Raw genomic sequence first — 25,802 nt, 5'->3', positions numbered from 1 at the left:
CCAGTCTCTCTGTGAATAACAATATTATCAATGACAACAACAACAAAAACCAGAACAGAGATCTGGAGATGAGAGTTGTGAGTCCTTTCTTTCCATAAGGCCCCAGGAACTTCTCTGCTCTTTGGACCTCTAAGTCCAAAGGGACTATTTTTGTGGCATCTGTAAGTCACGGCTCAGTGGTTCTTCTCTAAGCTTAGGAAAACGGCTCCTCAGGGCCCAGTGTTGTTCTAAATTTCCCAAGTGGGCCTCTCTTTCTGTCCTTCTAGAGTTTGCTTTTCCCACATGTGCTTTACATTTGACTTCAGGTCTTGCTTAAATTAAGATGACTGTTAAATGTCTGTATTGATCATCTTTCAGTTAGAAGTTAAAAATCTGGGGAGTTTTAGAGGTCTTTATACATCTCACAGTTGATCAAGAGGCTACTAGGTATTCTAAGCATCACAAGAGAAGTTTGCCACACGGCAGGTCCTATTTCTTCCTTCTGAACAGATACTCCAAGGGTAAGTTGCAGCACGGAGGCGCAGAGACCCCTCGCCTCTTGACTCACTCTTAATAACAGAAGGAGGAGAACTGGGCTACTTTGCAATCAATCGTGAAAGATCTGTAAATGTCAAGAATAAAGAAGTCCAGATGAACTTGGCTAAGGTGCAATTTGTGGTAAATTGCCCCTCCACCTCCTAATCACGTAATTCATAGTTCCCAGCTGGTTAAGGACAGAGATTCCCACCAAGCTCTTTGTTCATTAGAACATAGTTTCAAGCTGAGCTCTCTGCACGTGGGCTATTCAGTTTCCATTCCAGCCCTGTCTCAAAATCTGGAACTTCGGGCAACATTCTTCCCCACTCTTTGTGTCAGCTTCCTCTTCAGAGAAAAGAAAATAATCTGCATTGTAGAGTTGTTTGGAGACCAAATTGGTAACCATGATTACCAAAGATCTAAAGTTACACAAATTGCCAAGGATGTAATGTTAACTCGCGTTATGTAAAGTGAATTATCTAGAAGAGAGTGTTCCTGAGTGTTACTAATAAATCAGTGATCATTCTCCTCTGCCGTTTCTTCTCAGGGCTTTAAAAAAGGCACAAAAACAGATATAAGAGAAAGGTAGGAATGTTTTTTTTTCATCACTTTGAAAAGTAGGTATTGTCTTCCTGCCTGTGCTCTAGGAGGCTGGATACCAGCCCTGGAGGACTCGGGGCATTGCCAAGTGACTCTTTCTTTTTATGTCACAGCTGCTTCTGTGTTTATCCTCAAGTTAAATTTTGGAAGTATCATACTAAAAAGCAAAATAAACTAATTTGTGTAACAAGAAAAAGGAATTCTCATAACAGCAATGGCCGTATCAAAAAATAGATTCTGACGTGTGTAGAAACTTAATAAATATCAAAAAAAATTGGTTACTTTCACTTCTGGCTGTGATGAAGTAGCTTATAACAAATCAGTGCTCTCACTGAGAACAACTGAAAATACAAATAAAATATTCTAACAGGGACGTCTGTTTGAAGGTGTCAGATTGCTGTTGGCGCACCAGACTTGAGCAATGAGATCCTGGAGAGAAGGGAGATAGACTGATCTGAGCCATGCTTTCTGCATATTGCTTCTCTCCAGTGGGCATTAGTTGATTCTTGGGTACAGGCCAAGAGACCAAAAATGTTCGGGGTGGCCACCAAGAGGAGGAGAAGGCAGAAGGGCTGTAGGCAAACTCATGGGGCTGGGAGCACAAAAATTAGAGTTTGAGACTGCCAGGACAGCCAGGACTTAAGGGACTAAATTCCCCGAGAAGAGAAGCCCAGAATGAAATCTAAATCTAAGTAACAGTTTTCCTTTTGAGGCATTTGCTGGTAAAGCTGCACAAGAATGAAGGCTGAAAAACAGCAGAATTTTTGGCAATCTTTGGTGCCGGAAAGACAAAAATTGTAGTTTGAGATTGTTGCCAAGACTCAGCCTCTGTTCACTGGTGCCACATAGAAACATGGAGACAGGGTTTTGGGTGATGTAGAAAAGAGAAGCTTTTATTGCTTTGCCAGGCAAAGGGGACCACAGTAGGCTAATGTTCTTAAGACTGTGTGACCCACCCTAGGGGGGGTAGTGAGAAGTTTTATAGTGTTCAGGAGTGATCAGCTTGTGGAGTTCTCAGATTGGTTGCCATCAAGGTGAAGTTTCAAGCTTCACCAACCTTCTGGTTTCAACCAGTCTAGGATCTATGTTCTTGTGGTCAGCAGTTTTCATCTGGAGGGGGTCTGCTTCCTGTAAAAAACAGCTTAGGAATGTGTGTCAGACCTTTATCTGTATCTTTCAAGGAACTGTAAGTTCGATGATTCTGCTATGTGGCAGAATTTTAGTCTAAATTGTTATCAGTTTCCTAGTCCAATAGCTGTTCTTTGTGTCTACATCTTCACATATCCCAGTCATTAACTCTTTTAAAATATAATTTTACTCATTTTTTTCTTTCTTTTTAATATAATTTTTATGATTTATTTTTATTTTTGGCTGCAGTGGGTCTTTGTTGATTTGCAGAGCCTTTCTTTAATTGCAGTGAGTGGGGGCTGTTCTTCGTTGAAGTGCGCGGGCTTCTTATTGCAATGGCTTCTCTTCCCGCAGGCCCTAGGCATGGGCTTCGGTAGTCGCAGCACATGGGCTCAGCGGTTGCAACTTGCGGGCTCTAAAGTTTGGGCTCAGTAGTTGTGATCCAAGGGCTTAGTTGCTCTGTGATGTGTGGAATCTTCCTGGACCAGGGGTCGAAACTCTGTCTCCTGCATTGACAGGTGGATTCTTGTCCACTGTGCCACCAGGAAAGTCCCCAGTCATTAACTTTTGAATCAGCATTTTACTTCAGAAGACAAGGACACAGGGGTTTGTACACAGTTTCAAGACTCACCAACCTACCCAGGAGAAGGACTTTTAGGAAATAACCCATGTGTGTTTTTTTTTTAATTAATTTACTTTAATTGAAGGATAATTACTTTACAATATTGTGGTGGTTTTTGCCATACATCAACATGAATGGCAATGGGTGTACATGTGTTCCCCCATCCTGAAACCCCCTCCTACCTCCCTCTCCACCCCATCCCTCTGGGTTGTCCCAGTGCCCTGCTTCATGCATTGAGCTTGCACTGGTCATCTATTTTACATGTAATAACCCAGGTTTTTATTTGCTAGAAGCAAGGACAAAGCAGAGGTAGCCTGAGCCTTACAAAGGTTGCTGATCACTGTGATCATCCTGATTGGATTGATGTGATCTAATCCTTTACTGCTTGCTAGCTGCTGGTGCTAAGTCGCTTCCATCGTGTCCGACTCTGTGCGACCCCAGAGACAGCAGCCCACCAGGCTCCCCCATCCCTGGGATTCTCCAGGCAAGAACACTGGAGTGGGTTGCCATTTCCTTCTCCGATGCATGAAAGTGAAAAGTGAAAGTGAAGTCACTCAGTCATGTCCGACTCTTAGTGACCCCATGGACTGCAGCCTACCAGGCTCCTCTGTCCATGGGATTTTCCAGGCAAGGGTACTGGAGTGGGGTGCCGTTACCTTCTCCGACTGCTTGCTAGAGGAACCTGCAAATCCTCTTTGGAAGGAGAGAACCCAGCCTTTACAATTTCTCATGCATATGTGTTGAATTCAATAAAAAATTACCAGGCATTTAAGAAACAGACTATGAGGAAAACAAGATAATAGAAATAGACCCAAGCCAAATAAATAAAAGTAAATATTTTTTCTTAAAAAGGGACTTTTTTGGTGGTCCAGTGGTGAGGACACTGTTTCTACCTCAGAGGGCCCAGGTTTGATTCCTGGTCTGGGAACTAAGATCTTGCATACTGTGCAGCAAAAAAAAAAAAAAAAAAAAAAAAAAAACCCAAAGAGACTAAAATATTGCTTTTTCAGACAGAGCTTTTCAAATAATTGTGATTACCATAGTCAATAAAATAGTTGACAAGATGGATAATTTCATGAGACAACTGGAATCTATTAAAAAGAATCAAATGGAAATTCTAGGTCTGAAAAATGCTACTGATAGTAAGAACTCAGTAGGTAGTTTTCACAGCAGACTGGACACCCCTAAAAGGGAACATTAATGAGCTGAAAGTTAGGTCAGTAGAAAAATCCAGACTGAATCATATTGATTAAAAAGAGTGATGAATACAGAAAAGAACATGAAAGACATGACTTATATTGTAAAGGTCTAACATTGCAGAATCAGAAGAGGATAGGGAAAAATGGGGCAGAAGCAGTATTTGAAGAAACAATGGCTGAGAATTTTCCCAAACTGATGAAAGATGCCAAGCCATGGGTTTAAGGAGTATTATGTACCCTGAGCTAGATAAAACAGAAGACATTCACAACTAGCCACAACAGACAATAACTGAGAAAACCAAAGACAAAGGAAAATCTTAAAATCAGTTGTAAGAGACAGATTGCCTGTTTTTTTCAAAGAAACAGAAATTCTACAGCTAAATCGCTTCAGTCATATCTGACTCCTTGCTACCCAAAGGACCATAGCATACCAGCTCCTCTGTCCATGGCGATTCTCCCGGCAAGAACGCTGAAGTGGGTTGCCATGCCCTCCTCCAAGGGGTCTTCCCAATCCAGGGATCAAACCCACGTCTCTTATGTCTCCTGCACTGGCACGTGGGTTGTTTACCACTGGCGCCATCTGAGAAGCCTACCTAACATCATAATTTATGGAAAAATATTGAACGCTTTTTTGATCAGCTTGGGAACATGACAAAGTCTACCATCACCCCTTCTGTTTAAGTTCCTATGAAGATCGTAGCTTATTGCAGTATGGAAGGAAGGAAGGGAGAGGGAGATTGAAAAATGAACAAATAGGGTAATTCCCTGGTAATTCCCAGTGGTGGACTCTCTACTTCCACAGAAAGGGGCCCAGGTTTAACCTCCAGTCAGAGAACGAGCGACCAAAAAAGGAGAAAGAAAGAAAATGAACAAATAAAGCTGTCTTTTGTCACAGATAAAATGACTGTATACCTAGAAAATCCAAAATAATCAACAATCACATTATTATGATTAATAAATTTAGTTAAGCCTAATTATGATGTCAATAATCAATAACCAAATGATACATTAATACTCTGCCAATAAACGATTAGAAAAATAAACATTTTAACCTATACCATTTACAGTAGATTCAGAAACATCCAATATGTAGGACTAAATCTATGAAAATATATAAAAGACCTCTATACAGAAAACTACAAAACTTTATTGAGAGAAAGTAAAGAGGATCTAAATAAATGAAGGGATAGCCAGTGTTCGTGGATGAAAAGAACAAGTGTTGTAAAGATACTAGCTATCCTCAAAGTTTATTTACAGATCCAGTGCCACCAGAGAAGCAATCCTAGGAGTGTTAAGAGGGTGTGCATGTGTGTGTGTGTGTGTGTGTGTATTTATGTAAGTTTATGTAGAAATGCAGCGATAAGTACAGCCACCTGGGAAAAAAATGAAAGCTGGAGAACATAAACTGCTAGATATCAAGACTCATAAAACCCTGGTGGTGCAGTGGGTAAGCATCCGCCTGCCGGTGCAGGAGACACTGGTTCGACCCCTGGTCCGGGAAGATCCCAGATGCCGTAGAGCAGCTAAGCCCTTTTTGTGCCACAGCTACTGAAACCCACGTGCCCAGGAGCCCTTGGGAGAAGCCCCTGAAGTGAGAAGCCTGCGCACTGCGATCAAGAGGAGCGTCCGCTCGCCACAACTAGAGAAAGCCCACACGCAGCAGTGAAGACCCAAAGCAACCAAAAATAAAAAGTAAATAACTTCAGGGGGAAGGAAAAAGCTATAGTAACTAAGACAGCGTGGGGCTGTTGCTACAAAAAACAGACAAATAGACCAGGAGAACACAGGCCAGAAACAGGTTCACACATGCACAGTCATTTAATTCATGGTGAGTTGCTCACTGTCTTCAAGCCTCAGTTTCCTCATCTGTAAATGGGCTCAATAATAGTTCCTACCACATAAGGTTTAAATAGTGTATATCACAAGGATTGAGATGGTATATTAAAGAAGTTATCACATGTGGAGGGGACATAGCAAGTGCCCAATAAAATTTAGCCAGTGTTAATATCACCACTTTGATTACACTCGTTTATAATTATTACTGCTACTCCTAGTACTGTTCATTTTCTCTATTTTTCAGTAAGATAATCTAGAAGCGGAGAATGTGGGGACCTTAAATCCTGGCTAGCAGCAAGGAACATTTGGGACACACACAGAAAAGCAGGAAACTGTCGGTTCTTAGTTTTCCTGGAAAAAAAGAATTTGAGAACTTCATGATTCAAGGACTTCCCTGGCTGCCCAGTGGTTGACTTGCCTTCCAATGTAGGGAGTTCGTGTTCATCCCTGGTCAGGGGCTAAGATCCCCTGTGCGTCAAGGCCAAAAAGCCAAAACATTAAACAGAAGCAATATTGTAACAAATTCAATAAAGACTTTAAAAATGGTCCACATTAAAAAAAAAAAATCTTGGAGAAGGAAATGGCAACCCACTCCAGTATTCTTGCCTGGAAAAATCCATGGACAGAGGAGTCTGGCGGGCTGAAGTCCATGGGATTACATGACTGAGCATGTGTGCACGAGGGTGGAGGGAGATGGGTTGGTAGCAATAAACTGGTAGAACTAAGAAAAATAATAAGTAAATAAATAAATAAATCTTTAAAGAAAATGTCATGATTCAGCCAGAAGATTGACCTGGAAACTGGAAGAGAACTTGGCTTTCCAGTGTCAGCCTATTATGTGCATACAACTGTGAGACATTAGTAAACGTTTATTAAGCATCTAAAGTGGGCTTGTGCATATATGTGTTTATAAGAGTATCTGAGAGCCTATGTGTGAACATAAGCCATTTGTAAAAACACTGTGTAGAAAATGAAGTTCGTTACCTCTTCTTTCATCTGAATCCTAGCCAGGGAATCTGAGGAAAAAAGTTCAGACAGGATATGAAAAGGTTTGATTCCATAACTTTGAATGAAATTTTAATTCCTTGCATCGTTGGGTGAGTTTGGAAGTTCATTTGGTAGCACAGGTCACAAAGTTTCTGAGGAACGAGGACATAATGACGCATTTAATTGCCTCTGATATTCGTATGCTGAAACAATGCCTCGTATTTCATAAAGTGGGTTGCTCCTCCTCAGTGTCCTGTACTGTGTAGCTGAAGGCTCACCCATTATTCCAGCCTTCCCGTATTCCAGCCCCCATGACACTGGCATCCTGTATTCCTCTCCCACTGCTCCACCCAGACTCCATCTCACTCATGGGAAGGAATACGAGAGCCCTTCTGCCACTTTAAGACACGTCAGCTGCCTGGCCTGGGGTTGTGTTCAGCTGTTCTGAATCCTGTTTCTCATGCTACAGCTTCTATTTAGGTGACTTTGCCTACTGTGTACTAAGTCACTTCAGTCATGTCCAACTGTTTGTGACCCCATGGACAGGCTCCTCCGTCCATGGGATTCTCCAGGCAAGAATACTGGAGTGGGTTGCCATTTCCTCCTCCAGGGGATCTTCCGACCCAGGGATTGAACCTGTGTCTCTTGTGTCTCCTGCTTTGCCAGGCCGGTTCTTTATCGCTAGCACTACCCTATAAGGCTGTTTACCCCTTGAGTTTTTTGTTTTTTTTTTACCCCTTGAGTTTTATTTGCAACAATCAGTTGGTGATGAGATCACTAAAGTAAAGCTTTCAACACAGTGTTTTCATCAAAGTCGCAATTGGTGGTTATTACTGTTTTTATTATCACACAGCCAGGAGGCTTATGTCCAAGTCTTTTGTCTCTAAACTTCATATGGTTTGTTACCATGCTGCTGGTAATTTGGCCAATTTGATGATATAATTTGGTACTCAATCTTCCCAAGAAACTTGGTTGGGACCCTGCCTGCTGCATTTCTGTAATTCAGCTCAGAGGTACCAGCCAGAGAGCCCTTTCCCCCAGTGCTGGCTCTTCTTTTCTGCCCTTGATCACTGATAAAACCTCCTGATGGGACCCCTTTCTGTGGGGGAGGGGAGAGGGAGAAGTCGAGCTCTCAGCCCTGGGATAGCTGCCCGTGTGCCTGGCATCGTGGACGTGTGCCTGTCTTGCCTTACGGAGAGTGTGTGATTCTGTCCCTGCGTATTCCTTCCCAGAAATAGCTTAATTTCCCATATCAAGTGAGGAACGTTGGCATCTGCTGCCCCCTCTTCTTGCAGTTCACCCAACCTATACCTCACAGTCAGGGTAGAAGTCTAGAATTCCTCCGAAGTCCAGCCTTTCAACTGAAGCGTTCTTATTGTTAGGAACCTACCACTGATACGCTGCCCAATGCATGACGCCCATTTAGAGTCTCCTTAGCACATGTGCCCCCATCCCTCTGAATTCCTGAGGAGTCTCCACAGAGAGGCTCTTTATTCCGATAGTGTCCATCAGCAGTTCCAGTCCTCATCAAGTCTTTGTTTTAGATGTACGTATTTTTCTTCCCAATGGATTACAATCTGAGAGAGAGAAATTCTTGCCTCATACGTCGAGATCTTCATGTTACTTAAAAAGGACTGCTTGACAAGACTTGACAACTCATCGGGAGAAAGGCTCCTGCAGCTAAGTTTTTGCAGTGCTTTCTGTCCCGGGTCCTCCACAAACAGGTAGCAAGCACGCTGAGTTCTCCCAGTGAGCGGCTCTAAAACAGGCTGTGTAGGAGACATGCCCTCTTATTCCCAAGGGACACTTCCGTCTGCCCGGCTACTTGGCTGACCCCTCGCAGAAGAGGACAGCGGGCTGGAAGCACTTTCTGAGTGAGACTGGGGATGTGGGTGGAGTCCCCTGAATCAGGAGGAACAGGAGATGGAATTGCCAAAAGAAGTCTTATCATCCTAATAAAATGAAGCACATGATTTGCATTCCAGGTCCTTCAACTATTCTATGGGAACCCGGGCATTTTCCCATGACAGTATTTTTATCCCTGATGGGGGAGCAGAAAGTGAGCAGACAGTTCAAGCAATGTCACAGGACAACATCCTGGGCAAAGTCAAAACTCTTCAGGTAAGACAGCTTGAAGGTCAGAGGCATAGGAAGGGGGAGGGGGATGGCCACGGAGGGAAGTGGGGAAGGTCCCTGGCTTGGCCTTGAGTCATGGATTGGGAAGTCCAGGGGTCACTCCCGGTGAGAATGTTTGCTTTCTGAAACCTGGCTTAGTTCTCTGGAAGCTTCTGTGCACCCATGAGAGGTTCATTGTCAAGTGGTACCCACTTTCAGAACACCCCCTCTCCTTTTCTGTCAAGTTGCTCCCTCATATTTAACTGGACTTAATGAGGACAGGTGCCCTAGAGAAGCTGCAGAACTTGGGTGGGAGGAGAGCACTCCTTACCCCGAGTGTCGGCCGTGACCCCTGAGCACAGGGCTGGCTGTCGGCTGCAGGCACGCTCAGCAGGCACCCTCTCCGAGGCTCTGCGCTTGGCCATGAAGGGCCACAGTTCTGCTGTGTTTCTGGCCCTGGCTCTCCCGAGCCGCCCTGTCCCAGAGGGACGCTGCGAAGCTCTTCCGCTTCCCTCCTATTTGCGCCGCAGAGGTGGGCAGTCTTCCTCCCTAAAACTGATAGGTGGTAACTCCTTTAATCACTGAATTGAGATTGAAATAACGGGAAATCCAGGAAGAGCAAGGGGAGCGAAGACCCCTGGGATCCGACAACCTACGTTTGCCTGAGTGCTCAGTAGAACTCGGTCACCCGGCAGAAGTGCCTAAGCAAGCACTTCTCTGAGCTTGGGCTGCTTGGAGGCGATCCAGACTGTACAGGGGACTCTGGTGTGCTGCTTTCCATCTCTTTCTAAGTCTGCAACAGTGAAGGAACAAATGAATGAATGAACCAAGCAAAAAAATAATAAAGGAGACAGCTGGCTTGAGTAGCTATTGACATGATGAAGCATGGTACTCAGAATTTTCTACTTGCTTGAAATATTCTTCTTTCTACTGAATATTAAGCTATGTATTTTGTGACCTGTGTTTGGTTATATATTCCACAGGTACTCAGCTAAATATAGCATATGGCAGCTGGGAAATAGCCAACACCCTGGAACCACACCCAGACTTGCCTAGATGTTTATACCTACCCCTGTGCTGCCCAAGGCCATAGTCCTGCCCTCAGAACTAACCTAGGCCCTTCCTTCAAATTCCAGCACATCTTGACTAGCTCCCATTCTTGGTTCTTGCTGGCCGTGCAGCAACACGTTTTATGGACTCAGAAAGGAAAGTTAGCCTCAGTCACTTCTCTTCAGCTGGAGAAGAGGAAAGGGCAGTGATGGCCGAAGAAAACCTTGACAGCCCCCCCCCCCCCCACTCCTCCTTACCTTTCCTTCTTGAAGTGTCTGGCTCCTGGAATATTATTCCTAAGAAGTAATGAACCCTCATAATAGCCCCTTTCTGAGGGGAGTGACCTGCAGATCTCAGTCTACAAACCAACTGTATTTCCCAAGGGCTTTCAAGGAGCTCTTTAAAAATTAGGGAATAGTCTGTCGTCTTAAATGGTAGCATCTTTGTAATATCACAGCACGTATCAGCATCACTCCACTAAGTGGATTTGGAGTTGTAAAAAATAGATAATTCTGCAGTATTGAAAATATAGAAACTCAGTAGAAATATGTGAATGCCTGCTGTTTGTATTAATGATGTAAGGCAGAAGTTTAAAGAATCTGATTTCATAGTTAATAAAATGTAAAACAATTTCTCTGAAGCAGCAGTTCTGTTAATGCTGGAGGAGAAATGTGAGGGAAACAGAATAGCTGTCTAATTGAATGCTCTCCTCTGGACCATATCTACTCACACGAGGTCTGCCTTAATTTTGCTTCTGCTGCATGGATATGCACAAGCTTCCTTACAGCTCTAATGCTATGTTTTGAAACAATGTAATAAGAGACTTTTGCTTTTCAAGGAGGGAAATGGGGACCCTTATCATAGCAAATGTGATTTTTGGAGTGCCATAAGATATCACTGTGTCACCCCCAAAAGACTCTGCTTTATTTTTCAGTCGACTAAGCAGTATGTTCCTGGTAAGTCGTAGAAACAGTAGTTAACTTATTAACTTGCATGAATGCTTTGCATTTTTCCATAAAAACGTTATGCTGGTATTGATGCTTAGTAAGCAGCATAAAAGACCACCCCCTCGTAGACTCCAGCATGGAATGAGGGTGTTTATTTATGTCAGACGCATGTATGTTATTTATGTCTGGAATTGTCTTTGTGTATGTGTGTATGTTTATTTTAAAAAGAGAGAAGTAGTGGATAACACCTATTTGACACTAAATGTCCTAGCAAGCTAATTTGCCACCATTATTAAGACATTCTTTTGAAATGAGATTTCTACTGGAATGCTATTTAAAAAAAAAAAAAAAAAACCAAAAACATGTTTGTTTTTTTTTCTGGCTCAAGAAACTTCCCAGCCCATGGAAACCAGAGCTGCGCCTGTAATGACTGCATTTGGAAAGGTTGCCCCCTAGTGTCCACATATAGTCACCTCAGCCAGAACTGTCCTAGGTTGTGCCCGTGATGGTTAGTATCCGTCTGCTGAGTACAGAGTGACTGAATACAGCATAAATAAGCCTACTCTTTCCTGAACAGTGTGAATCTACCACCTGCTAAAATTTCTGTAGCAAGCAATTGAACCTTTAAAAGAAAAATTACCTTTTTTTCCCCTGAGTATAAAGATAATGCATGTGCATAGAACAAATTTTAATATACAGGATAGTCATAAGGGACAGAAATGACAGTGGTGTCCTTTTTGAGGACCCTATACATACCAGTCAGTTGTCCTATGGCCAGTAAATGAAATAAAAAATGCCTGACAGGCCTCTGCCATCACCTGGCTTTTTGGTCTCAGGGCAAATCATTAAAGCTCTCTGACCCTCATATTCGTCATCTGAAAAACAAGAGGATGCGTGTAATGGATGATCTGAAGAGCCCTTCCAGTTCTTAAAATCTGCCATTTATAGAAAATCATTGTTCATCTGCTAGAGCATGAAGTGGCTTTGTAAGCTTTGCACTGCAACGCATTGGACTACAATGACCTTGATGTTCCCAGAGCTCATATCAGGGAGGTGCCTGTTTATTTCAGAGCAAACCAGGCTGTGAAGTATGTATGCACCTACTGATGATAGGAATCAGGAATATCACAGTCCAAGCCCACAAGTGATGTTTAGAATAATACCAGAGCTTTGTCAGAAAATGCTTAGTCTATTAGTCCACAGACTGTTTAGCTCAGGAGGGAGAACGTCCGTCTTCAGTAGCTGCTATCTCTTGCCGGGCTGGATTTCATTTTAAAATGCCAAAGTGTCTTACTTTTGAGGATTTGAGCACCTCGTGCAGCTGTCAAGGACACAAAGAATAAATACCTGCTCTTCACCACTTCTGCACAGAGCAGATGTCTTTAAATCTGTGTGCGTTTGATTTTGCTTATTCTCTTAAATTCATTTTAACTATGGGAGTATCTGGAGTTTGCTCGAGAAGACAGTGATTTTATTTTCTCTCTGCCTTGTTCTTATAGCCGTAGTATGAAGGATGGCTATGAAAAATCTGGGGAAATCTAAATTGGCAGTGTTGAGAACTACAGAATATGATGTGCTTGGAATTTCTACACCATAGGAAAAGAGCCTCATAAATATAGATGTGCATTCCTATAATATCATTCTCCAGCATTCCATTTTACAGCCAAATGGCCAAATTTGAATGAATAAAATATCGCCCCTTTAGCTCACATTCCAGTCTAACAGTGAGTCCATTCATTGCCACAAGTAACATGGACTCAGTTTAGGCACAGAGGTTCCACTCTCCCCTCTGGTTATTATCTCAGTGCCTATGAAGAATCCATGCGTATGTAAAAATATACATATCTATTAAAATACATCTATGTATAGATGGAAGGAGTGGTAATAGTTTATTTCCCTGAAAGGTTACGGGCAAGCTCATCTTAATGGTCTGGTTTCAAGTGACTGCTTGTGTCTTCCCATGACAATGCCTGAGCAGTGGGCGGAAGAAAAGTCACCAAAAAGCCTTGTTTATCCCTGTTCACTTCGTTCGACATCTGAGATGGCAGATAGGTCTCGGCAGTCATCTTTTAGTTGTCAATAAATCAGATGAAGTGTCCAGCAGCCCCGTCCCCTCTGAGTCAGTTGAGGGGAACATTTGGAGCAGGAACCACAGATCAAGTGCAAGAGCCTGGGCCTTGAGAGCCTGAGGCTCAGTCACCATGGCCGTGGCCCTGCAGCCCTGCCCTGGCCTGTGGCCACGGCAGGGTGCGTCTGCGAGGACAGTCCTTTGTCTGGACGGAGAGGCTGCCTTCCTGTCCCTGGATGGTGGCCGTCGTTTTTTGCACGACCTGGGTCCTCCCCTCCTCCTTCCCTCGCCCTCCTCCCAAGCTCCCTAACCAGCAGCCTGAATTTGTTTTCTCCGGAGGAATTTTAAATCAGCTGCTTTACGGAGATGCTCATTGTCATTCTCAAAGGCAACAGCATTGTGTTTCTTTTGCCAGGATGAACATACCCGCGACTTAAACCAGCCCCTAGATACACACGCATTCTCATTCCCTCCCTGCCTCTCCCTCTCCCTCCCTTCCAGTCTCCCCCATCCCGCCCCCTTCGGCTTTGTCCCTGCCACCAGGGCTGCAGCTTCTCCTCCCCGGGCCTCCCGTCTGCCCCCTTCACCCTCCTCTCAATTTCCCTCTTTAACTCTCAACTTTGTTTGTTAACGTCATGCTCTCCATTTCCCCAGCTTTGTCCCACACACCTTATTTCACCTGTTCTTATTGCATCTGATGTATTATTTCCCCCATTTTCTCTTTCATTTTTGTCTGGTAGCCACGATAAACATCGCATCTTCGGAGTTTATTTCAATATAAGCAATGTGAACTTGACATCAGTGTTATAAAAAGGGCTCTAACAAAAACAAAAACAAAAAAGTCAGCACATTCATTCTTTTTGTGATGGTGGCCAAAATCCTAACAAAAGAGCGTTGATGTATTAAGCTTAGTTCTCCTTGGGAACTCATTAAAGAATTACTCTTTCCATTCTGAGTAGAAGAAATACCCTCATCTTAGATATTCAAGAACATTGGTAGATGGCAGACCCTGACACAGGAGGTCTCATTCTAGGGTGATTGGAAAAAAATTTTTAGCTCTTTACCAGCACACATAGAGAAGAGATAACCAGGTGACCAGATGACCAGATAACTGGTCAACCAAAGGCTGGGCTGGGAGTCCCAGAGGGAAGCCCTGCCCAGACTGTGACTAGGACACAGGAGCTCTTCCTGCCACTCCTGCTGAGGCCCCCATCCATCTCCCACAGGGCAGCAAGAGTGCCACAGGGCCTGTGGCTTTGTTACACCGTGTCCTCTTGTCTAACACCATCGGCTGTTCTAACTGTGCCTGCTTATTGATCTGCTTAGAGTAGACACTAACTGCCGCTTTCTGCTAAACTCATTTTAGAAGACACCCTTTTGCAGCCTTCTCCTCCCTGAAACCCCTTTAGGCTGTTGAAGCTGTACTTCACTGGCTGAACTTGGGCTTCTGATGTGTGTTCCCTCCCCGTGGTGTCAGGGGGTGCCGGGTTCAGGCTGAGATACAGCAGGTCAAATCCGAGTCCTTGTCTCTCTGTGCTCCTGACTTGGCATGCTGGGGTGCCCGGGGTGCGGGGAGGGGACCTGGGGCTCGTCTCTTTCATGTCTCTGCAATCTCGCCGTCCACCACGTAAAGCTGAGGGGGAGCTGGGTGAAGGTGGACTTGATACTCTTGAGTTCAAAGAGAGAATGGGCATTTTCCTCAAGGGAGGCCACCTTCAGTAAGGTGGTAAAAATGCTGGATCCTCTCTTTCTGTCCCAGTAAGAAAAGGGAAGCGCAGTGTAAATTTATGAGAACCAGTGGAGCACCATGAAAACAGCACTGAATATGTTTTAGAAGACGTGGATTCAGGTCCCTTTGGTACCACTCATTCATTCCATAAGCTTGGGCCAGTCACTGGACCTTGACTTTTTTTGTAAAACGAGGGGTTCAGATTAAATGATTGCTAAGGCTTTTTGCAGCTTTGTGGGATTAAATATTAGCCACATTAAAGATAAAGATCAGATAATGTAGTCTGTTTTTTTTTTTTTTTTTCTTTTGAATCATAAAAGACCTAGGTCTCGAGCAGTAATTCTCAGCCCCAGGCGATCTTCCCCACCAGGGGACATTGGACAACACCTGGAGGCAGTTTTTGGTTGTCCAGACAGAAATGAACAGGTGTTGCTGCTGTTTTCTGGTGTCCAGAGGGCAGGGGTGATGCTAAACACCCCGTGATGTGCAGGAGCGCTCCCCACAACAAAGAATTATCTGGCCTCAAATGTCAGTCGTGCCGAGCTTGAGAATCCCCGCTGTAGATAAAGGCAGTAATTTCTACAATAGATTCAATTCATTACAGTCTTCTTTCAGATGACCACAGCTTACCTCTTTTCCTTCCTGAATGTCACTCATTTTCTGTACATATTAAATATTTTATATCTAATATATCAAGCCCATTAAATATCTTGCCTCTTATTAAAAACTATTGTGTGTATATATTTTTCTTCAGGGAAAATAATTCCCATTTTAATCCAGCTTTTCTTTAATTCTAAATACTATTTTTCTTCCTAATTTCTGTCCTTTACCCTCCTCCCACCATCCATTCAGCTCCCTCCCACCAGCGATCGGTCTCTCTCTGGCCCTTACTCCAGCCTCCTCTGACGCACTGCGTCCCTTCTGGCCTGTGGGTCACAGTGGGTAGCTGCAACAAGGCAAAGAGGACATCCTAGTGGCAGGACAAGATTGCTTTCATCTTTTCCGTGTATTTAGCATCAATCATGGAAAGACTTATTGGCCTGGTGCCTTCTTCCACTTGGCCATGGTACCCACTGTAACCCAAACCAGATGTTTAAGTTAGGGGCTGGTGAGGAAGGTAGATGAAATAAATATTCAAGGGGAATATGTCCAAAGGGGGCTGGAGGGTTCCTCCATTTGTGCAACCACAACAGTCTTGATTTCCCGCAGTGGTTCTTGCAGCTCATGAAACTATTTTCTATATAATTTTTGTACCTTTCAAGTACTTTTGTGCCTTTGAAAGACTTTTGATTTTTTTGACAAAAATCAAAAAAATTTCTGTCATACCCAACTTTTTTGATCAGAAATATGATCTCTCTACCCCCCTTGGAAATGGTGGCATCTCCATGAAAGAGATGGCTGGATGAAAAGGCTGATGGCTCAAAGGTGGGAAAGAAAAAGAAACACTGGGAAGGAGACTGAGGTATTACAGGACTGCGTCCGGGGTTTCTGGCTTGGTGGCTAGTCTAGAAACCAGGCGTGTAGAGCATGTGCCTCAGCGCCTGCTCGCTGTGCTGGGGAACCTGACTGGGGTTACTGTGGACCGCTTCACCGCTTCAGGACGTCTTTCTTTCCTTTCTCTCCAGCGACAGTTGGGCAAAAACATCAGGTTTGGGCAGCCGCCACCCGACGCCATTCCCATGAAGAAGGCAAACAGTGGCGAGGCTCGCTTCGAAGAGGACCCGTTCCTCACCGGTCCTGTGGAAGTCGCGACTCAGCAAGACCTCATCCTCTCAGACACCGAGAACAAAGTAAAGCTCCTCCGGGGAATGACTCGATTGCTCACAAGCCTGGGAGGAGGCTGGGCAGTGGGCAGGGGCGTCAGAAACCCCGGGGTCTGCAGGGTGGGGAGTCGCCCTGCACCTCCGGCACAAGTGCCTTGAGCTGCAGGGGGGCCAGCTTGGAAGGGGGGGGGGGCAAGGGAGACGTGCCCGTTGCACCTCCTCTTCCCAGGGTCTTCCACTTACTCTCGGAGACTCGGGCTGCCCCTGCCCCCGAGCTGCACTGTCCTCTCTGCCGTCACTGTGCATCCTGAGTGTTTCTCATATGTCTGCACTCCGCGTCTGTGGCCGTATAACTGTCTTCTCTTCATCTCCAAACTGTTGGGCTCCTTGAGGACAGGCTGGATCTTACACATCTGTCTCCCCAGGATACCATCACTGCTTCCTTAGGAGCACTGAATAATTACTTGTGGAACTGGACTGACTTGAAATGAGGAAAGAATGAAGTAGGTGCTGCGCAGGCATAGAATATATCAAACAGGCCAGCTTAAAGTTTACTTGGTGTGGAAAGTCACGCTGACCCAGCACTATCCTATCTAAGTTTTGCCTCTTCTTGTTGTTTTTAATTCAGTTATGGTTGTGCTGGGTCTTTGTCGCCGTGCCAGGGCTTTCTGTAGCAGTGGGAGCATGGGCTACCCTTGGTTGCAGTGTGGCGGCTTCTCCCGTTGTGTAGCTCGGGCTGTAGGCATGCAGCCTTCCGTAGTTGCAGCACGCAGGCTCAGAAGCTGTGGATCGTGGGCTCTGAGGCTCAGACTCAGTAGTTGGGGGTGTGCGGGCTTAGCCCACAGCATATGGGATCTTCCCAGAGCAGGGATCAAACCCATGTCCCCTGTATTGGTGGGCAGATTGCTATGCACTGTACCCCCAGAGAAATCCATTCTTTGGACACTTTGAAAGAAACACTCTGAGCAGATCCTGAAATAAGAGTCCCTTTAGCAGCAGCAGGAGTGCCTTCGGGCCTCTTATGGGAAAAGGAGAAACAGTCCTACCGGTAGGGAGATAGACAGTACTTAACTGAGGCTCCGAGTCTTCCCATGCTTACAAGAAAGCCTTCTCTGTGCTGTGCCTACCACGGTGCCTGAAATGATGTTGGGGGTTACTAAAATGCCCCTGAAAGAAGTCATACTAGTTATCAGCTAATGCATTATAATAATAGTAAGAAAGATAAGTGCTCTGCAAGTTGTAGCACAAAAGAAGGAGAGGGATGAAAGATGACAATCTCCTTTGTTGTCTGTCTCTGCCTGGGCCCGGCCCCGATGACTCCCGGCGCCCACACCTGTGGGTGGTAGGTGAAGCAGGCACAGGGCCCCTCTCTCTTGGCTGGTCCAACAATCCTCATCTCCAGTCTCTTGAGGGCTGGCCCGCAACATCAGCCATCAGCCTTGATTGAGGGATTCCTGTGGACCAGATCTTCCCTGTCACTGCAGACCTGATAAGCAACAGGGCTCAGTGGTCTGGGGGACAAGGTGGGTCGTTCGTTCAGTAGGTGCTCCCCCAGCTGAGGGATCACAGTGTAAACATAGGACTACCTTAGTGCAGTTTACATTCTGATGAGAGGAGCGTCACACAACAAACAGCTCAACAAATAGATATCATAATTTCAGACTAATAAAAATGCTGCCTAGAAAATGAAACGGTGATACAAAAGTGAGCAATGTGGTTGGAGAGGGGTTTGCTTCTTTAGATAAGGAGGTCAGGTGGCCCTGATCAGGCCTGGTAGGGGTGGAGGGTGCTCTTGGAACAGGGAAGAACAAGTACAGACACCCCGAGATGGAACTGTTTGTCCTGCAGGAGGCACAGAAAGCAGGCCCATGTGCCTGAGGGTGAAGGGCGGCTGTGGATCACAGGATAGATGCTGGGTCATTTAGACCACGAGAGAACGGGTGAATTGTTTGGAAAGTGATAGGAAACTGCTGAGAAATTTTTGAATTTATTTTTTATTATTTTTATCTTAGTATCTTATTTTACCTTTTGACTGTGCTGTGAGGCATGTAGGATCTTAGTTCCCTGACCAGGGATTGAACCCACGCACCCCCCCCGCCCCCCATTGCAAATGTGGAGTCTTAACCACTGAACCACCAGGGAAGTTCCCCTCTGAGTAATTTTCAGTGGGGCAGTGATACAATCTGATTTATGTTTCTAAAGATGCTTCTAAGTGTGGTGCAGAAAATGGACTGAGGTAGGGCAAGCTGATGTTCTGGCTCCGGAAGGGGCAATGAGACCCTTTTGTAAACATAGGTGATAGGAGGCAAGGTTTAGCTGGCACATGTGACATGATATGTGTGTACCCAGGACCTGCAAGGCGACTGGGATGGGAATCATTAGGCTTTTTCCTCCTCTTCTTTCTCTCTTTTCCTCTCTCCCTCCCGCCCTTCCTCCAAAGTTTTCTCGCCTCCTCTGGCCACCCACCTTCTCAGCACAGGCCTGTGTGTGCCCCTGGAAGGACCCCCTATTTTTCTCATGGAGAAGAGGTCTGGCAGGTGAAGGGGGTGGAAGGCAGCCAGCCAGGCTGAAAGCTGTGGGGTCAGAGTTCTGCCTCGCTGGCGACAGGGCAGTCCCTGATTCTCTCAGCAGTGGGGAAGCACATCAGGGACTGAGGTTGGAGCCCACCCAGATGGGAAATGAGTTGAACTCGAGGGAGAGGGGAGTGAATACTGAGCCTCCGGAGCCCTGGTGGAATCTGGACACCATGAACCTGCCAGCGCTCTCTGCTCAGAAGGGGGGTGGCCCTCTGCACAGACGCCGGTTGTGTTTGCCCAGGACTTCCTGTGCCCCCGTGTGACTTGAGCACTCTCTCTGCCGTTCCAGTCCAGTGAGACGCCAAGTTCTCCAAGTCCTCTGAATCGGCCCGGAGCCAGAAGTGAGATGGAAGAGAAGGTAATGTGATTTGAACTTGTGTGTGTAACTTCCTTACTTTAACTTCTGTTTTTCTTTTTGTTGGGTGAGCTGCTGCCTCATTTTTCCATTCATAAATGCTGCCTTCATCCATTACTTTAAATCCCTTCAAAATGCAACCGGTGGTAGATGTTGGCATCTGTTTCCATGGCAATGCAATGGCTGGACTTGAACCCTGCTCTGAAAAACCGCCACACTCTCGCCAAGTCTGTTTGGAGTCTCGGGTGTCAGTAGTTTTCCTAACAGCATCGTGCATTAATACTTCAAGACATTGGTAAGTCATTGAAAAAGACACTCAAGAATACCTGAAGGTGAAGAGTCTGTCAGGAAAAGAATATCCTTCTATTTGTTGTTGTTTAGTAGCTAAGTCGTGTCCAACTCTTTTGTGAGCCCATGGGCTGTAGTCCGCCAGGCTCCTCTGTCCGTGAGATTTCCTAGGGAAGAATGCTGGAGGGGGTTGCCATTTCCTCCTCTAGGGGATGGAATCCACGTCTCCTGCAGTGGCAGGCGATTCTTTACCATTGAGCCACCTGGGAAGCCCCTCTTCTATTTAAAGATGCCCAGAAAAGATGATAGCATTTCTTCATTTATGTGTATTTCTAGTTTTTAACTTTTCTGCATTCCACTGAAACCTGGGACATTGCCTACAGGAGCCTGAGGAGCCCTGTGGAGATCAGCTGGGATCAACAGGGGAGTGTCCCCAGGTCAGGGGGTGGCTCAAGACAGTCCCCCCACTCAGATGCAGAGGCCCAGCCTGAATAACTAGACTTGAAACACTGCATTTAAATCTCAGCTTCAAATGCTTCATCTGTGTCTTCCGTCTATCACATTTGGCTCTACCTCCCTTTACTCATGCATTCATTAGGGGATGGAAATAAATGTTTAATTCCTGTCTCTTCAACACAGGTTTAGAATTTGACGCCTATCATAAAGATAACCATAAATAAATAAAGTCTTAGGAGACCAATGACTGGAATTATTTTTCCTTACTTCCATGCTTCTTGTCATAAATTATTATTTACCGAGCATTTACTTTGCTCTTGGAGCTAGCTGTGTCTTTTATCTTTGTGCATAAATATGGAGGGTAATTGCAAAAAGCAAAGCCATTGGCTAAACCCACTGGCTTGGCACTTCACAGCACACAGCCAAACGGGTGGACCCTGGCCTCCACGGATGCTGCGGAGGAGAAACGTGGGGCTGTGCGCGCCCCCTGCTGCCTGGTGTGGCCGGAGCCCTGGCCTCCCTGCCTGCCTGTGAATTCTCTGAAGTTACCTGCCTGGTTTCGACTCGGCCTGGCCTCTGAGCCTGGGTCTCTCTGACCTACTTAAATGTTTACAATTGGTCTCAGGTTGTGGTTGTTAAGTGACCATACCCGTGTTACAGAGCTGCAAGCGGTTCTGCAGTTCATCCTTTGAAGAACTGCCCTTCACCTGGGACCTCCTCCTTTTCGCTTTCAACGCATCAGTGCTCTGTGACTCTGGCGTGATTGTGCTAAAGCATTTTTGCCAATAACAAATCTTATGCTCTAGGTGGAGAAGTTATTGTTCCTTCTTTCAATAAATATTTATTGACCACTTAACAAGTGAGATTTGCTACTTGGGCATAAAGAGGACTGATACAAAGGTGAAGACAAAGATACGTTCCCTGTTCCAAAGGGGCTAAAGTAAGAGCTGAGGTGTGTACACGTCTGTGGCAATGGAAGGCGCTTAGAGTTACAGTGTTCTTAGCATAGAGATGAGCTTGTCCAGGGCTTAGCAAACTACTGCTTATTTTAGGCCTCACGGCCGTAAGGTTGCCACTAACAGACTCCCCTTTGTTCTGCTCTTCCTTTGTAGTACAAAAGCAGCCACGGGCAATGGTGTTGCCATGTACCAGCAAGACTTTACCCAGACAGGACCGCTGCCTCTGTCTTACTGACCCCCGATCTAATCTAACCCACATGTCACTCACAGCAGGAAAATTAGTCCCTGAGAGATTAAATGGCCTTTACCAGTTAATACGGATATCACTGGTGAAACACATGCTGAGTGTCTTTTGGTTCTAAACACAGTGCTCACTTCACTGTGCCCATGAGCCCCCCGCGCCTGGCAGCATCTCCTGGGCCAGGCTGGGCCAGGAGCAGACTCTGACAAGGGCTGACATGCTGGGTTCCCTGCAGGCTCTTCTCTTAGCTGGACTGATTTCATATTTTCAATCTCCACTGTAGGTTGCTCCAGCTAAACCATCCCGGCCCAAGAGGCACCTTTCTTCTGCCGGCACCATCGAAAGTGTCAACCTGGATGCCATCCCCCTGGCCATCGCTCGACTGGATAACAGTGCCGCCAAGCACAAACTGTCCATTAAGCCAAAAAACCAGAGGGTGTCCAGGAAGCACAGGCGACTTGTCGGGGTATGTCTGGCCTGGCAGACATCCTGGTGCTGCCTAGCGCGGTGGTGCTGAGACGGGCCTATGGGAGGGACTTGGTCTCTCCCTGTCGGGATGTGGCTCTGTTGCCGGCACAAGGGTGAATGGGCCCATTTCCTTTCCACCACCCTTTCTGACCTGTTGCCCCGCATCAGTGGCTGGTGGACCTCAGAGAGACAGGCTCCCTTCCGAGGGGCTCCAGACATTTTGCTTTGCAGCAGACAGATGGCTCACTGTCCTTAGCCAGGGGCTGAGTCAAAGGTTCTTCAGTTTGATTAGACTTCTGAGTCATGAGTTTCAGGGGACACTGATGAAGTGCTAATCTTATTTTTCCTCGCCTTTTAATGCTGGGCTACTGGTTTTCCTATGAGTACACATGTGTGTTAAAAAAAAGAATTTGAGGATGACATAGAGCGAGGAGACCCAACGGTTGAAGCTCTTCCCTGCCTGAGGTGACCTGTGTCTGTGGTGGGAACGTGGTCCCTCTTTCACGACTAGGAGGGCCACCCACATCAGTGCACGGGATTGTAAATAAAGGTGGCCTGTGCAGAGGGAAAGCTAATTCTGTCTCCCTTACCCATGTTAGGATCGACAGAATGAGCACGGTGGCCTCCCGCATCAGCTGTCCCTGGACCAGAACGGACACCCTGGAGAAGACAAGCCAATCTGGCATGAAAGGGAGCCAGAGCCGCTGGACTCAGAGGAAGAGAAGCGACGCCAGGAAGAATACTGGCGAGAACTCGAGGCCAAGTGCAAACGGCAAAAGGCCGAAGCTGCGGAGAGGCGACGCCTGGAAGAGCAGAGGCTCCAGGCTCTGGAGCGGAGGCTTTGGGAGGAGAACAGAAGGCAGGAACTCTTGGTGGAGGAGGAGGAGGGGGAGGAGGGAGAGGAAAGAGAAATACAGCTAGAGGCAGAGAAGAGGCAGCGCGAAGAAGAGACGCGGAGCCTGGAAGAGCCGGGCTCCCGGGACCCAGAGCAGAGGGAGGAGGAGGAAGGAGGACTCCCGGAGGCCGAGGAGCCTGTGGGCCTGGAGGAAGAGGCGCAGCGCCGGGGGAGATGCTTGGCAAAGGAGGAGGAGGAGGCTCGGAGCCGGCAGGAGGGGGAGGAGGAAAGAGAGTTGGAGGAGCTCCGAAGACTGGAGGAGCAGGGGCAGCGGGCAGCCGAGGGGCAGCGGCTGGAAGAGGAAGAAAGGCAGCGGGAGCTGGAGGAGGAAAAACGGATGGAGGAGCTCAGGAGGCAGGAGGAGCTCAGGAGGCCGGAGGAACTGGAGGCCCAGAGATGGCGGGAGGAGGAGGAGGAGGTGAGGAAGAGGGAAGAACTGAAGAAGCGAGAAGACTTGGAGGCCAAGAGGTGGCAGGAAGTGGAGAAGCAGCTTCAGGAAGCACCGAGGGTGGAAGAGGAGAATCAGCCGCAGCTGGACTACAAAAGCAGCTTGAGGAGCCCATTTCAGAGCGACTTAGCAGAGAAAGCAGAAGAGCAAGAACACCCGCAACTCGAGAAGCCGAGAGAAAACTCCGAGAAACCGAGTATCTGGGTGAAGCAGAGCCAAGAGGCCACGGAGACATCGGGGGAGCAGCCCGGAAAGCAGGGGGATGTTCCTGGGGATCGCAGTTGTGGACGGCAGGAAATGAGGGAAATAATCAACATGCAGCCTCCCCAGAAGCCAGTGGCCCCCCGGGAAGAGATGCTGGCGCCAGGAGAGAAGGAAGCTGCCGCTCCAGAGACAGACAGAAAGGTGGAGGAACTCAGATGGCAGGAGGTGGATGAGCGGCAGACCATGCCCAGACCTTACACTTTCCAGGTGTCTTCGGGAGGGAAACAAATTCTCTTCCCCAAAGTCAATCTGAGCCCGGTGAAGCCCACGAAAGATGAGGGGCTCACCTCAGCTCCCCAAGAGCCCAAGGCCCCCAAAGCCAGCCCGGCCTCCCACGCCCTGCCCTCGACCCTGAGCATCCCCCACACGGCCATCCTGGTCACCGGAGCCCAGCTCTGTGGCCCGGCCGTCAACCTGAGCCAGATCAAGGACACTGCCTGCAAGTCTCTCCTGGGCTTGTCGGAAGAAAAGAAGCCGGTGGATGTCCCGGCCCTGGAGAACGGAGCCCGAGCCCCCGGGGAACCCCGGGCAGGCAGTGCGAAGACCAGGCCCCCACCGGAGTCTCCGAGCAGCGCGGCCGCGCTCGCTGAATGGGCTTCCATTCGCTCCCGAATCCTGAAGAGCTCAGAGAGTGACCAACGGGGCGAGAGAGAGCAGGCTCGGGCCGGGGATGAGCTCACGCCCAGGGGCCGGTGTGATTCCCGGGGAAACCTCCGGAGGACCCCGCCCGTAAATGCCAAGTTCTCCATTAAGCCTGCCTGGCAGAAGTTCTCCGATGGGGGCGGGGAGGGCTCCAGACCCAGCGCGGAAGGGGAGAACATCAGGAAGAGATGCGCGCCGGCACCCAGCGAAGAGGCCGTGGCCCAGCCCGCTGCTGCTGATACTCAAGAGGCCCTGAAAGCTGCAGAGAAACCCAGAGCCCACCAGGAGCCAACGGACACCACAGAGGGGTGCAAGTTTGCCAAAGACCTTCCATCTTTCCTCGTTCCGGGCCTCCCTTACCCGCCACAGAAAGCAGTGGCCCAGGGGGAGCCCGGGACCACTTCAGACGGCCAGACCGCAGACGGAGCAGGAAAGCCAGAGCCCGCGATGCCAGCTGGGGAGGATAAAGCGTCCCTTTTCGGAATAAAACTGAGAAGGACCAACTACTCCCTGCGCTTCCACTGCGACCAACAAGCAGAACAGAAGAAGAAGAAAAGGCACAGCAGCGCAGAGGACGGTGCCGACGGGGCGCCGGCGACCCCGGGGAGCGCACACGGGGAGCGGGAGACGGAGGCCGCAGCCCCCAGGCCTGGCCCCTTGCTCCCCGCCGAGAGGAAGCCAGCGCCGGCCCCCTGGAAGGACTCCTCTGAAAGCCCTCCCAGCCTCTCTCCTCCTGCGGCCCAGCCCGGGCCCCCCCTGGCCGGCAGCCAGCCCCCGGCTCCGGAGCAGGACAAGGCAGCCAACAGGTTGCCCCTGGCCCAGAAGCCAGCCCTGGCCCCCAAGCCCGCGGGCCAGACCCCGCCATCCTCCCCGCTCTCCAAGGTGAGCAGGCCCTCCTTGGTGGAGTTGCTGACTCGCCGGGTGGGGAGGCCCGAGCCGGAGCCCAGCGAGCGGTGCAAGGAGGGCCGGGACAGCGGCTGGCCGCCCTCGCCCCCGCCGCCTGAGGAGAGAAAGGAGCAGAAGCGGGAGAAGGAGGAAGAGGTGGAAACCGCGAGGAAACCGGCTTCCCCGGCTCCATCCGCTGGGCAAGAGAAGCCCGCCCCAACGCCCGAGGCGGGGAGGAAAGGTGCGTAGCTGTAGATCGCAGAGCTCTGCCTCTCTCCATCCTGCTGAGTCGCAGCTAAAGGCAGAACTGCCCGGGGCCGGAGGTAGCCCCTGGAGCTGTTGTTGGAGCACTTCCCTTAATTAGAGGCTGGTGCCCCGTTCCCCAAGGGCCCCGACTCCTGAGTCGGACTGGGGCTCTGCACTTGTCTTTACAGTTTTGGAAATGTGGACTGACCTGTGTGTCTGCAGCTCACACCCATTAGTGATCCTTCCTTACACAAGTAGTGAGTTAGGTGCTGCACAGACGGATACACTTTAGGTTGACAGTGAAAGTGTTAGTCGCTTAGTCCTGTCCAACTCTGTGTGACCCCATGGACTGTAGCCCACCAGCCTCCTCTGTCTATGGGATTCTCCAGGCAAGAATACTGGAGTTGGTAGCCATACACTTCTCCAGGGGGTGTTCCCAACCCAGGGATCCAACCTGGGTCTCTGCGTTACAGGCAGATTCTTTACTGTCTGAGCCACTAGGAAGCGGGTGTCATTAAT

At 47.9% G+C, this 25,802-nt stretch overlaps 1 protein-coding gene across 3 annotated transcripts in view; it reads left to right on the top strand.

The window, feature by feature from the left end:
* CRACD (capping protein inhibiting regulator of actin dynamics) overlaps positions 1–25,802 on the top strand; it is a 128,514-nt gene that overhangs the window by 90,849 nt on the left and 11,863 nt on the right. For 2 of the 3 annotated variants that reach the window (XM_061145907.1, XM_061145904.1), the window contains exons 3-7: positions 8,874–9,009; positions 16,423–16,587; positions 19,426–19,494; positions 21,719–21,901; positions 22,503–25,278. In XM_061145907.1, the coding sequence (XP_061001890.1) occupies positions 8,890–9,009; positions 16,423–16,587; positions 19,426–19,494; positions 21,719–21,901; positions 22,503–25,278 (3,313 nt within the window). In that variant the 5' untranslated portion in view covers positions 8,874–8,889. The remainder of the gene's footprint in view (positions 1–8,873; positions 9,010–16,422; positions 16,588–19,425; positions 19,495–21,718; positions 21,902–22,502; positions 25,279–25,802) is intronic. The other variant, XM_061145905.1, reaches the window with a different exon arrangement.

Source organism: Dama dama, chromosome 6 (assembly GCF_033118175.1).
Source record: "Dama dama isolate Ldn47 chromosome 6, ASM3311817v1, whole genome shotgun sequence".
Classification (NCBI taxonomy): Eukaryota; Metazoa; Chordata; class Mammalia; order Artiodactyla; family Cervidae; genus Dama; species Dama dama.
The sequence above is the reverse complement of the archived record's forward strand: the minus strand, read 5'-3'. Positions and strand labels throughout refer to the sequence as shown.